Source organism: Macrosteles quadrilineatus, unplaced genomic scaffold (assembly GCF_028750875.1).
Source record: "Macrosteles quadrilineatus isolate MER2022 unplaced genomic scaffold, UCM_ALF_1.0 Scaffold_3__2_contigs__length_128488019, whole genome shotgun sequence".
Classification (NCBI taxonomy): domain Eukaryota; kingdom Metazoa; phylum Arthropoda; class Insecta; order Hemiptera; family Cicadellidae; genus Macrosteles; species Macrosteles quadrilineatus.
In genome coordinates, this window is record NW_026542596.1 from 48,391,617 (window position 1) to 48,404,826 (window position 13,210).

At 35.2% G+C, this 13,210-nt stretch overlaps 1 protein-coding gene across 1 annotated transcript; it reads right to left on the reverse strand.

The window, feature by feature from the left end:
- Window positions 1–8,960: 8,960 nt before the first annotated feature.
- Window positions 8,961–12,829, reverse strand: LOC128989178 (uncharacterized). Its single transcript, XM_054411049.1, has 4 exons — window positions 12,609–12,829; window positions 11,841–11,983; window positions 9,722–9,860; window positions 8,961–9,410 (listed from the first exon to the last, which is right to left on the reverse strand). Exons 1-4 carry the CDS (start codon window positions 12,827–12,829, stop codon window positions 9,188–9,190), a joined length of 726 nt encoding a protein of 241 aa, XP_054267024.1. The 3' UTR covers window positions 8,961–9,187.
- Window positions 12,830–13,210: the final 381 nt, after the last annotated feature.

The window sequence follows — 13,210 nt, forward strand, 5'->3', positions numbered from 1 at the left end:
CGGATGTGAAGAGTTCAAAAGAGATTTAAATAGGCTTGTTTAAGATCGCTTAAGTAATTGGGGGTTTTAAAGAAAGGTTTTATTTTAAGGTATAATTTTTGTAAATAGGATGGATAATATTTGAATTGTCATAGGAAAATGAAATGGTTCAAAATGAAAAATTGTGTAAATAGAAGTTGTTGTTTTGAGTAGAAGGTTCTGTAAGGTGCTGTAAACATGTGGAGGCTATTTGAACTAGGAGTTAGTGGTTGTAGAATTTGTTGATAGGTAGCGCTAGTTGAAATGTCAAACGGAGTTAGAGTTTTATCATTTGTTTTAAAAGGTTTGTTTATTTTCTTTTGTAGAGTTGTTGTTTTAAAAGGAAATGTAAATATTAATTTTGAGAAAGAGTGTATAATTTTGTTTATGTAATTTCAAGTTAAGGAGGGGAAATTCTGTACCGATGGTAGTTAGTTTTTATTTGAAATAACAAAACAATATTATTTAATCATTGGCTAGGAAGATTAAGAAAGAGTGACCAGCAGTTTAGAAGTTTTAGTTTTGTAGGGTTGGTAGTGGTTAGTGATAACTAGGTTCAACTTTGTCAGTTTTAAGTTCACTGGAAATATGGTCATCTAAGTTGTGGTTGCTGTAGAAAATTGTAAGTAGTTTTAATATTGTTTAGTAATAAGATTTTAGCTGATTTATTGTATATAGCTTTGTAGAAATCACTTTTGGAAAAAGATGAAAAGGAATGAATAGTTTTCAAATCAATTTTAATGCATTTCACAAGAAAAGAAAACAAGTAAAGTTTATACAGACCTGTTGAGTTTTGTTCTAGGAGAAGCACATTTTCACAAGAAGTTGTAAAGATCTTAAATCTACTTTTAATTATTAGAATTTATAGAGAATAGTTTTTATTGGGTTTGTGTGATGTTTTCAGACAGAAATCAACCACTTCTTGGTACTACCACTTCTTGTTCACCTTCTTATGATTGGTCCAGTAGCTTTTTGCACCACTTCTAGTTTGCATGGTATCTGCTAGTGCCTGTTCTGACCATTAAACCAGTGTCTCTGTTTAAAGTAAGATCTTTCCACTATTTTATTATTTAGTATAATTTTTGGAAGTAACAACTGGATATTTAATTTCATTTGGAAAGTGTATTTTGAGAAATTTGACATCCGTAAAATAAATGCATCTTTGGGCTACTTTGTCTTTTAATTTATCTCACTTCTACTACCAGCTTAAATTAGATTCATCCTAAATTAAAGTATACTACCTAATTGGCTACAAGGTAGGGGTATAATATTATGATAGGGAAAAGAAGCTAGTTTAGTATTAAAACGTTACTTTTCCAAGTTAGAAACATTTAAATGCGTTATAATCTTTTTAAAGATACTCGTTAATACCACTATAATGCCGATCTCTGATTACGGTAATAAAATAACACTTAACGCATAACTATGAAAAAGACATGCAGATTAACACCTTTAGTTATAGATAGTCACCTGCAATATGGACACCCTCTTTCAATTTTGTATCAAAAATCATCATAGAGCCGCGCTGACTTAAAATGCGTGAGCTTGCCTAATACAAAAGTTTACTTTATTGAAATTATTTCATTCTTTTTAGAGCGTTTGAAGTCGGTTGTATTTTTTTACAAAAATAAATTATTATAACTTATTACAGTCTCTCTACTGCTTTGAAAATTCCCATGATCTATCTAAAGCCAAAGGTCAATAGTAAAATATATCACTGATGTTGTTGTTGTTGTTGTTGTTGTTACCTGTCAAAACAACGTTGTTCAAGGGGTTTCGCCGCCAAAACAAACATTGGTTGTGTACAAACATTGAAATGTGATCTGTTGAAACGTGTGTTTATAAGCTGCATTAAGGTCGATTCACACATAAGCCCAGTCACAGAAATCTGAAATTAACTGACGGAACTGAAACGCATGAGTGTAGTAATAAGTGCAATAGAAAATCCATTAAAGAATATTTTTGTTAACTGTGACATGCCGTAACTGATGTGTGTGAATCGACCTTTAGGCTACTTCAATCCAACCAAGTATCCAAGCTACCTCCAAAACTAAAAAGCTAAACTAAGCAAGCTTTATCTCTCCAATCTTGAGATTTATACTAAGAGGGTTAGATGATTAAGTAACTCTTAATTTTCCTAGTGTTTAAACATAAATTTTGATAATAGTTCTTCATTATGGTTCTTGATGAAAATACTCAATTTCCATTGTTTAGTTCCATGAGTTTTATTAAAATACAGTAAAACCACCAAACATAAAATAATTAAAACAAAAATGAAAAAATTAATTAAGTAGCAGGTAGAGCTTGTATTTTTCTGGTCATAAAAATGCACATAAGAGGTAAGAAAGAGCAAAACTTTGGAAAGAAGCTGTAAATCAGTTGCGTTTCTAAGAATCAGCTCACTTATATCTTAAGTAATCCGCAAAACAATTCTTCTAAAGAAAACTATGGAGTGTGTTCTTTACACCGTTTCTTTTTTTAAATTATTGAACGGAAAGGTTTAGCCTTTTCCGACCTTCCTACTTCTTTTTTCTATAGTATTTCTACCTGAATGAGTACAACAAGGAACAATTACTGGTTTACCTAAGGCATTGTAAGCGCTTAAATGCATTGAAAATAAAATCAAAACTATTTAACTGCTAGAAGTTTAGTGACATTCAACTGCTTCTTAGATCTTACCTTACTAAAATAAATTTTAGCAATTGCTTTTATTCTAAGTAGAAAAACATATCACGACAAAAAGAGTACTTAAAGCTGACTTTAAGAGTAGATTTATTTCTGTTTTTTCTTTTAAAGTCCAAAAGCAAATTATGGATTAGTTTTGGCTAATAGTCTGATTTAAAATCATGAAATCAATCTTTCCGAAGAAAATGGAAAGAAATGTAACAATTAACTCATGTCACGATATTATGAAGTCCTGACATCAACACGATTTATTTTAATTCAATTTATCGATTTTGTATCTTGGGAGGAGCAGAAAAATTACGAAGCAATAAGTCATGAGGATCCCAAAGCACAAACAAGCTGTAATTGTAATGGAACCTCAGTAGCTTTCCGTTAATTTGGTATTTTTGTAACTTATGATAATCTATTAGTAAAAAAATTATAGAGATTCACAACGCCAAAGTTCCATAGTAAAATAAATCTTTCGGTTGTTGTTTTTCTCTGTCAAAATAAACGATGCTGTTCAAATCTGGTGGACTCACTGTTAAAACAAACATTGGTCTTGTACAACCAATAACATTGTTTACGCCCGAAACTGTTGTTCTATTTCGTTAAATCATACAACAAAATCAGATAATGTTTAACTCTATAATCCAGGGTTTTCTCTTTGAAGATTTAATACGTTTGATGTTGTGGTTCCATAAATATTGTAGAGGTTTTTTAATGGTCTATAGTTTAAGTGGATGATAATAAGTTAGTTGTCAAGGATTAATGATGAGAGATCAAATGACCTTCAGCTTTGTGCTAAAAGTCCTACATTTTAAGCACAAAGCTGAAGGTCGTCTCTCATTGAGAGGATGAAAGAGAAAGAAATGTTAATTTTTTATATTGCATGAATAAATAGAATATTTTCCTACTTAGTTATGTTGTCTAACTGCACTGATTACTTGAATACAACGGTTATTTATTAAGGTTGACCTCGAGTAATATCTAAGGGTGCTTTACAAGATTTTCCCATTAAGATTTTCATATCAAGCAAACACATTATTTTGTAATCTATTAATTGTGAAATCATGCAAAGGGGTAATGACTTTAATAGCGTGCTAATTAATGCTATTCAATAGTCATTGTGCTAAATTGTATGGTTGATGTTTTAAGCATTATTTAACCCGTCCACATTTCATACTATATAAACATTTACTCCGCCGTTAGCATTTTTCAAAAGTCCAAAACCTATTCATGTAACTATATCACTTGTAATTTTTTACGAATAGAATTGCTATTGATACATTTATTATTAGCTAGCTTGTAACCGCGACTCCACTCGTGAACCATAGATAACAACATAACAAATGAACACCGTATTACAATGTAATCCAAAATAGTTTACACAACTTGATGCTTGGCAGTTTCATAATTATTTTTTAACTTGAAATTTTCATTGCAGTCTATGTTTTTAGCCTTTTGTTCTGTTATGGGTTTGCTAATGGTTATCCGTAGTCCAGAGGTTCCTCTAACTTTTTTATATCTTCTGTTTTTGTGTTGTCATTATCTAAAGCTGGTTATAAAAAGAAAATTTAAAAAATAGTACTGAACTCACCTAGTTGGTAGTTGGCACTTTAGTTAGTGTTTTAGGCCATGGAACATTACAGATAGTCCAGTCAAATCGTCGTGGAAATTTACCTCACGTTACAAAAAAAAAAACAAAAAAAACTTATACGATTCTATGTTTTTTGGGGTACTCAATCCGAATCTGAAGAGAAAAAAAATTCCTCTTGCGTTTTATTTTATTTTATTTTATCGTTTTTTACGTGTTCCTCTAAATGCACGAGACATTTTTGTTGGATCTCTTCAGATTCGGATTCGGATTCATTGACCCAAAAACATAGAATTATGAAAGAACCATCGCAGTATTTTTTGTAACGTTTAACATCCGTTTGACTGGACTATTCAGAGCCACTGGGGCGGGGCCCAAAAGGACTTTTGAGATAAGAAAAGGCTTATGAGCTATCATCATGCAAAATTTCTTCCCAATCTGACCAGTAGTTAATGTGTGATTGAGCCACAAACAAATACACAGACTTTCAGCTTTAAACGCTGTTGGTAGTATAATGACTTTGTACACTAGTTAGCTTCTAATAAACATTAGACTAAAAATTACAAATCGATAAATCTGAACAATAATAATTAAATAATAATAATAATTAAATTTGAATAATTAAATCTTTCTCCAGAACTACCATGTGCATTATTAGTTTATACCCTCATGATTCAAGATTGCTGTGTGATGTAGGAAGGAACTGTTATTACTGTCATAACTGTTACTTTACTGTGATTTTCAAAATCCAATAAATATAATATTCAGTTGAATTTTAATACATCTATCAAAGTAAAATTTTGTAGAATCCATACAAGTGATAGTGTATTACGTCGAAATCCCTCATAAATACAAATGAATCTTGAACACCTACATTGAAGGTTCAGCTATTGATCTAGGATCTCGAATAATTTAACTTTATCAAATAACAATAATAACATTCGCAATGCCACTAAAAGCACTTGGAATTTAGATATTAACTTGTAGATAATAAAAAACCGAAGAGCATTCAAGTGCAAACATAAATGTATTGTTTATATTGTATGAAATATGGTTTGATACACAATGTAAATAATACATGTGGTTAAAAATAACACTCGTTACAAATGGGTATTATAATAAAAATAATACGGAAAATAAAAATTCGCGAGATACTCTGTTTTCACGCTCGCCTCATTAAATTATTCACAAATTCATTTAGATTCCAGAGCACAATGTTAATGCAAAAATGATTGACCATGGAGAAATTTGCGTTATATGCTTATATGAATTCAGTTCAACATTGTTTTAAAATTATTCTTACTCAATGTATCTCTGGTATTTGTGGGTCATTTATTCCTGAAAAAAGGTGTGAGGTCATAAAACTCCACATTTTATCCATAAATTTATGATATGTTAGAAGTTCGGGCCATAAAATAAGTCATAACTGCATTTAAATCATTGGTTAATCCCTACTTACAAGTACAAAGTAAGCCCGTACATACCTACACACACAAAATCATATCTGCAAAAAACAATTACTTTACTGCTGAACAATAAATCACGAAACAGGAGAACACAAATAACTGGGAACGAGATGGTTTTTGTTTATTGAAACACAACTTACCCCACAGGTAAATATCGTGAAACAATAACCGGGATTGAAGTGGTAAAATTCACCACACTAACTTAACTACATCGTGAAACAATCGCTATGGACTAGTATATAAAGTGTTTCATATACAATTTTTGTTTGTTGAAGTAAAATCTTCAGATAAGGTGTTATAAAACAGTAATTTCTAATTTTTTTGTAATTCAAATAAATATGTGCTATTTTTTATAATCAACTAGTTATTCTTAGCACTGTTGACTATGCTATAACCTTCTTTATATCAATACTATCTTTTAACGTCTTACCTATGGGGAGCGAGCTGGAATAGTGGTAGAACACGGGGCTGGTATCTTTGGAGCTGGAGGTCCCGGGTTCTAATCCCTAATATCACCGATGGATTTTATCCAAGTGATAATGCCGCGACCCTCTGGGTCTAGCCTGACGTATCGTGTAAATAAAGTTCGTGCTAGAGTCTAGTGTCTTTAGGACGTGAAGATTCCCATCGAAAAGTCTTACCTCTTATCATACTTTTTATTTACAAATCATATTAGATTTTTATGACTAGATAGAAAGATAAGTAGATGAATAGGTGGGTAAATGATTGATCGGTGTACGTATAAATCAGTAGATAAATGAGTGTTCATGTACAGATCGATTACATAGAATTCAACAGTTTATTATAAAATTTAAACAACTTGGCTACCAAGACTGTTTTCGAATATATAATAAGTAACGTCACTTAGTCCGTCTTCCATCTTAAATTAGTCTAGGGATGACTAGTTTCGGGTCAAAGACCCATTATGAAATCCTTGTCAACATCAAATTGGAGTTAGTTATAAATCCGACAGAAGTCTTCATCAACAGGTAAATACAGTTCACCACATAACGTTCACAATTACATAGCCTATTGTATAGTACATTATAGGGCATGATTAGAAGTGAATAATGAGTGGAGAAAGAAATTGTTGTATATCGGGTACTTACGAAGTTAATTTACACAACCTCACGTTATTTGTACCTGGGTTCAAAGATGAATCCTCAGGGGCTAAAATATATTCATGGTTTCGCTTTGGCAAAAACCTTAACAATTTTACAGATTTTCTACCATATTTTTTTTTAAAGTGTAAGGTTATGCTAAAGAGAATGGAACCATTGACTTTATATCTACACAGATATTTAGTCAATGTGTGTAGATATAAAGTGATGATGTAAAGTGTAGATATAAAGTCAATGATGGAACGTAACTAAAAGTTAAATAAGAGTAAAAATTTAGTTTCAAATAATTTAAATAGATGAAAATAATTTCTTGCCTGACATTTGATTTTACAATCACAAATATATAGTTATAAAGTAATTCAATCAAATACGAACATATTATACAGATTAAGTTAAAACTAATTTTAATTTCCTTAATCACAGCCAATAACGATTATTCAACGTGACCACTAACTATTTTTCCGAAACCAATTTCCCGTGCAATATTCCCTGCGGTGCAATAATTCAAACCAAACAAAAACCGTAACATTACACTAATTGTTTACTATACGAGTTATCATTGAAAGCCCTAGCGTACGTTGATGCAATCCTTTAAATAAACAATAGTTTTTTTCTGCAAAAATTGTGATTTTTTACGAAGTTAGGTAGTTGATGATGTTAGGCGAATGGAAAACAAATGTTTAATATAATATTGTTTGTTTGGAAACATCGTGTAATTAACTGAGTAAGAGTTGTGACAATGGATTCTGCAGGTTTTACCCTTGCATGCATAATTTGATTTGATTGTGTATAAATAAAACCACCTACATACCCGATCGCATTCGAACGAATAAAAACTGTATGATCCGAAGTTTATAATTGAATATGAGGAAAATTTGTTTATGAAGTAAACCTTTATAAAAATTAAACGACTACAAGGTTCCTAACTATTACTCTTTTACACTGTTTTCCTATTTTCAAAGTTATCAATCTCAATAAAACGTCATAGATGTTTCACCAGTGTTCGTCAAACTTGTAATTGATGTACATCCAACATAATCTAATCAGAACTGTTCATCATTAATTTGATGGAACGCTCGCTGGGAGGTAGGAAACAAACTCGTCAGTAAATATTGATTACTGTCATATGTTAACAACAAAACTACACTATTGTGCGCTGAGTTCCTTCTATAAAATAACTTGGTTCATTAATATTTACTACTTTATACATGATTTTAATAAATGTTAGTAAAATACCCCCGCTGCAGCAAACCTGCCGACTTAGCGAATTTCCATTTGCCTGGATTGGTTTTCAATTAATCTATTAAATTAACATTTATGTTTAACGAGTACCTAGGTTAGCTGCTACAGGGAAACTAATAAAGTGTGTTTTTACGAAAATATAGCATGAAATTTTAGTATGAAATAAATAAATCCGCCAAGTTTGATCAAAATATAACCATTAACAAGCCAACTACAACATATTATAATATAAGAATAACATGGGAATTTTAAATTAAACATTTTTTGAATTTTAACCGTAACCAATCACCGTACAAAAACACTTTGATATACTAAATTATTTTTTTTTTAAGCTCTTTAAAAAGGTCTGGAGAAAAATTAATAAATTTTGCGTTTTAAGGGTAAAAAATTAAATAAAAACCCATTTTTATATAATGCTGGTTCGGGAACTCATTCAAGTTTATCCTGCCTTACACCTTCAAACCAAAACTACTTCCCCTCCTACTTCCCTATAGGGAAATTCGCTAAAAAAAGCCAAAATTATTTACATGATAACCTTGTAAATTTGGTTATGACCACTAACTTAATAAGATTTAATAAATTATTTTAGAATGTTCCAGCTCTACTTAGTCAATTACAAAGCAAAAATCATTACTGTAACCATACCACACATTTAGGTTTGAAACACACCATAATTGCATCTTCAATAAAATCTATAATTTACTTGTTTAGTAAATATTTGGATGTCCATATTATTTCCTTCAGGAAAATCCCCTCATAAAAAATCTAGTTTCCAAAGGCAAATCACTAAACACAGTCAACCGATAGAAATATCACATTATTACTTGTAAATACTAAAATAATCTACAGGTATTTACATGATGTACATAAGTTATGATATCACTTGTTCACTTGTCCGAGGCCAATGTCCAGAGTAGCAGTAGAGGCAGCACTGACAGAAGTGGACGATCAGCTGATCCACAAAACGCCACGTTACAACTTGTTCACTTAACCAAGGCCAATGTCCAGAGTAGCAGTAGAGGCAGCACTGACAGATGTGGACGATCAGCTGATCCACAAAACGCCACGTTACAACGTGTTCACTTGACCAAGGTCAATGTCCAGAGTAGCAATAGAGGCAGCACTGACAGGAGTGGACGATCAGCTGATCCACAAAACGCCACGTCCACGTTGCGACAGTGCTTGGAGTACACACGCATGTTAGACAACGTGTCAGCGATCTTCTTGATGAACAGAGCCTCCTCCTTCTTGCACTTTAGCCGAGCAGCTACGTACACGCACTTGAGGAACCCGTGTCTTGCACTGGAAACAGAAGGGTTTGTAACAGTAGGCTTTTAAGATGTTGAATCTTTTATGTAGTCCACTGCTGTCACAACCAATGAACAACTTTTAAGATTGAACTAGAGTAGAGAGTAAACAAATTGTACACTTGATGCGATTATATGTGTGCAGAATATAATAGAATGTCAAGTGATATTAGAAGGTGATATTTAAATTTCAGTGTAAACATACTATCTCTGAGCTGCGACTGAACATTTCTATATGAGTTTCAAAATGTTATTAAGAGACTTTTAGATTTATTCATAACAGGCTATATGTAAAAGGCTACATACCAGCAGAGTTCCAGCAGTCTAGACTCCATGGTGTAGCTCTTCCTCGCCACCTCCTCTCTGACAAGACTGACGAACCTGTTGGCGCAGTTGTCCCAGTCCTTGCTGATGGCCTTGTAGCAAGATGTGTACTTCAGGTATTCTGGAACATTTAATGGTGGTTTTGGATGATTTTGGTAGTTTTTTTTTTAAAGGGGAGGTATGTATACTTCTTATTTGCATCTGCCGATTCCATTATTGGCACTACCTGTAGCAGACGTATGATGGTCTTTCTATTTTAAGTTCGAATGGTATTGTTATTTCACCTTTCAACGTTTGTCACTTTCTATTTTGAATGTAACTTACCAGACTGGAAGACAGAGGAACTCGAACGTGTGTATGGCAACAGCGACATGGGCGTCTAATGTCTGTCTGTCTGTCGTGGAGAGACATGTGTTGGTGAACATGTCCATGCATCCCATGCCTATCTTGAATGTAACTTACCAGACTGGAAGACAGGGTCATCACAGAGGAACTTGAACGTGTGTATGGCAACAGCGACATGGGCGTCTAATGTCTGTCTGTCTGTCGTGGAGAGACACGTGTTGGCGAACGTGTCCATACACCCCATGCCTATCTTAAATGTAACTTACCAGACTGGAAGACAGGGTCATCACAGAGGAACTTGAACGTGTGTCTGGCACCAGCGACATGAGCTTCTAATGTCTGTCTGTCTGTCGTGGAGAGACAAGTGTTAGCAAACGTGTCCATGCACCCCATGCCTATCTTAAATGTAACTTACCAGACTGGAAGACAGGGTCATCACAGAGGAACTTGAACGTGTGTCTGGCACCAGCGACATGAGCGTCTAATGTCTGTCTGTCTGTCGTGGAGAGACATGTGTTGGCGATCGTGTCCATGCACCCCATGCCTATCTTGAATGTAACTTACCAGACTGGAAGACAGGGTCATCACAGAGGAACTTGAACGTGTGTATGGCAACAGCGTCATGGGCGTCTTATGTCTGTCTGTCTGTCGTGGAGAGACACGTGTTGGCGAACGTGTCCATGCACCCCATGCCTATCTTAAATGTAACTTACCAGACTGGAAGACAGGGTCATCACAGAGGAACTTGAACGTGTGTCTGGCACCAGCGACATGAGCGTCTAATGTCTGTCTGTCTGTCGTGGAGAGACATGTGTTGGCGATCGTGTCCATGCACCCCATGCCTATCTTGAATGTAACTTACCAGACTGGAAGACAGGGTCATCACAGAGGAACTTGAACGTGTGTATGGCAACAGCGACATGGGCGTCTAATGTCTGTCTGTCTGTCGTGGAGAGACACGTGTTGGCGAACGTGTCCATGCACCCCATGCCTATCTTAAATGTAACTTACCAGACTGGAAGACAGGGTCATCACAGAGGAACTTGAACGTGTGTCTGGCACCAGCGACATGAGCTTCTAATGTCTGTCTGTCTGTCGTGGAGAGACAAGTGTTAGCAAACGTGTCCATGCACCCCATGCCTATCTTAAATGTAACTTACCAGACTGGAAGACAGGGTCATCACAGAGGAACTTGAACGTGTGTCTGGCACCAGCGACATGAGCGTCTAATGTCTGTCTGTCTGTCGTGGAGAGACATGTGTTGGCGATCGTGTCCATGCACCCCATGCCTATCTTGAATGTAACTTACCAGACTGGAAGACAGGGTCGTCACAGAGGAACTTGAACGTGTGTCTGGCACCAGCGACATGAGCGTCTAATGTCTGTCTGTCTGTCGTGGAGAGACATGTGTTGGCGATCGTGTCCATGCACCCCATGCCTATCTTGAATGTAACTTACCAGATTGGAAGACAGGGTCATCACAGAGGAACTTGAACGTGTGTCTGGCACCAGCGACATGAGCGTCTAATGTCTGTCTGTCTGTCGTGGAGAGACATGTGTTAGCAAACGTGTCCATGCACCCCATGCCTATCTTAAATGTAACTTACCAGACTGGAAGACAGGGTCATCACAGAGGAACTTGAACGTAGGTCTGGCACCAGCGACATGAGCTTCTAATGTCTGTCTGTCTGTCGTGGAGAGACACGTGTTAGCAAACGTGTCCATGCACCCCATGCCTATCTTAAATGTAACTTACCAGACTGGAAGACAGGGTCATCACAGAGGAACTTGAACGTGTGTCTGGCACCAGCGACATGAGCTTCTAATGTCTGTCTGTCTGTTGTGGAGAGACACGTGTTAGCAAACGTGTCCATGCATCCCATGCCTATCTTGAATGCACTGCAAATTTACATTACGTTTAATAAAAACAGCAAATAATAAAAGTTTGTAAACAAGTAACCACGAATCTCGAAAGTAGAATGCAAAGACTCTACGTAAGGCATCGTCAACATAAATATCATGATGGAGCGCATATTTATTCGAATTATCAACGAAAAGTAAGGCAGCACTTGTAATTGACATTACACATTTTAAGATACATGGTGCTGAGTCGGGTGAATTGGAGTAAAGCTGGAGCAATAGCAAAAGGCCATCAAGGCCAATAGATATGTGGTAGTGAGAAGTATGTAATTAACCAGACGATGTAACTTAATGTATGCTATAAGGTAATTGAAAGCTATTAATTCTTGGTTTGTAAGTAATTATTTAGTAACATTACTCGATGGCTTGTCACGAAAACAATATACATTTTAAAACGGTGACTATTTTTGGCCATGTACCTTTGGATGCTTGAACCACCTCCCAAATTTCTGAAACACCCTTTATTGGACTAAGTTTAGTTTTTCGGCCTAGATGCTGCTAATAATAAATGCAATGCTTATTTAAAGATCCCCTTAACCTCGCCTCCCAATTATGTCCTTTACCTAAATCTTTACCCAGCTTCACCAACACTAGTATCTCCCACCTGCAGGACGCGTCGACGTCAGTCTTGGAGCTGGGGATCCCCTTCATCTCAGACTTCTCCAGGATGGGAGGCAACTTCTTGAGACAGTTGTCCAGGTAGGAGCGATCCTTGCACTCCACGTCCACACTCTCTGGGCTGGAGGTAGAAGTAGAGGTAGAGTTGGAGGCGGAAGTATAGGTAGAGGAGACGGTTGTGTTGTCCGACGTTGTAATCGTCAACATCTTAACTACTGGAAAATATTTTCATCAATACCTACTATTTTTTATGGTTAACATAACGATTGAGCTGAGTGAGTGAAGCTCTTATACTACACTCCTGTAGCATAACTTTGGCAGTCCTAGTAACTAACTATCGTAAGGTATAAGGTACAAATCGAACGAAAGCGCTTTTTTCTACGTGAATATAAATTTGTATAAATTTAACTTTGGCCTTATGGGTTTATTGACCACCATTAAATTATTTGCAAAATAACAATTAAAGGTTAACGAAATAGTCGTAACATAATATGTTAGCCAATGAATCTTCAGAACTAGCACATAACAAATACAGTAGCCTACAAAAGGAAAGAACAATAATGATGTCGGATTAATATCGCTGTGCCT

Bases quoted from the DNA above. Each gene is read 5' to 3' on its own strand.
- LOC128989178 (XM_054411049.1), bottom strand. From the start codon at position 12,829: ATGTTGACGATTACAACGTCGGACAACACAACCGTCTCCTCTACCTAT. The intron at 9,861-11,840 runs GTAAGTTACATT...TAAATGTTCCAG, and splicing joins TGACCCTGTCTTCCAGTCTG to AATACCTGAAGTACACATCT. The intron at 9,411-9,721 runs GTATGTAGCCTT...TTCTGTTTCCAG, and splicing joins AGACTGCTGGAACTCTGCTG to TGCAAGACACGGGTTCCTCA.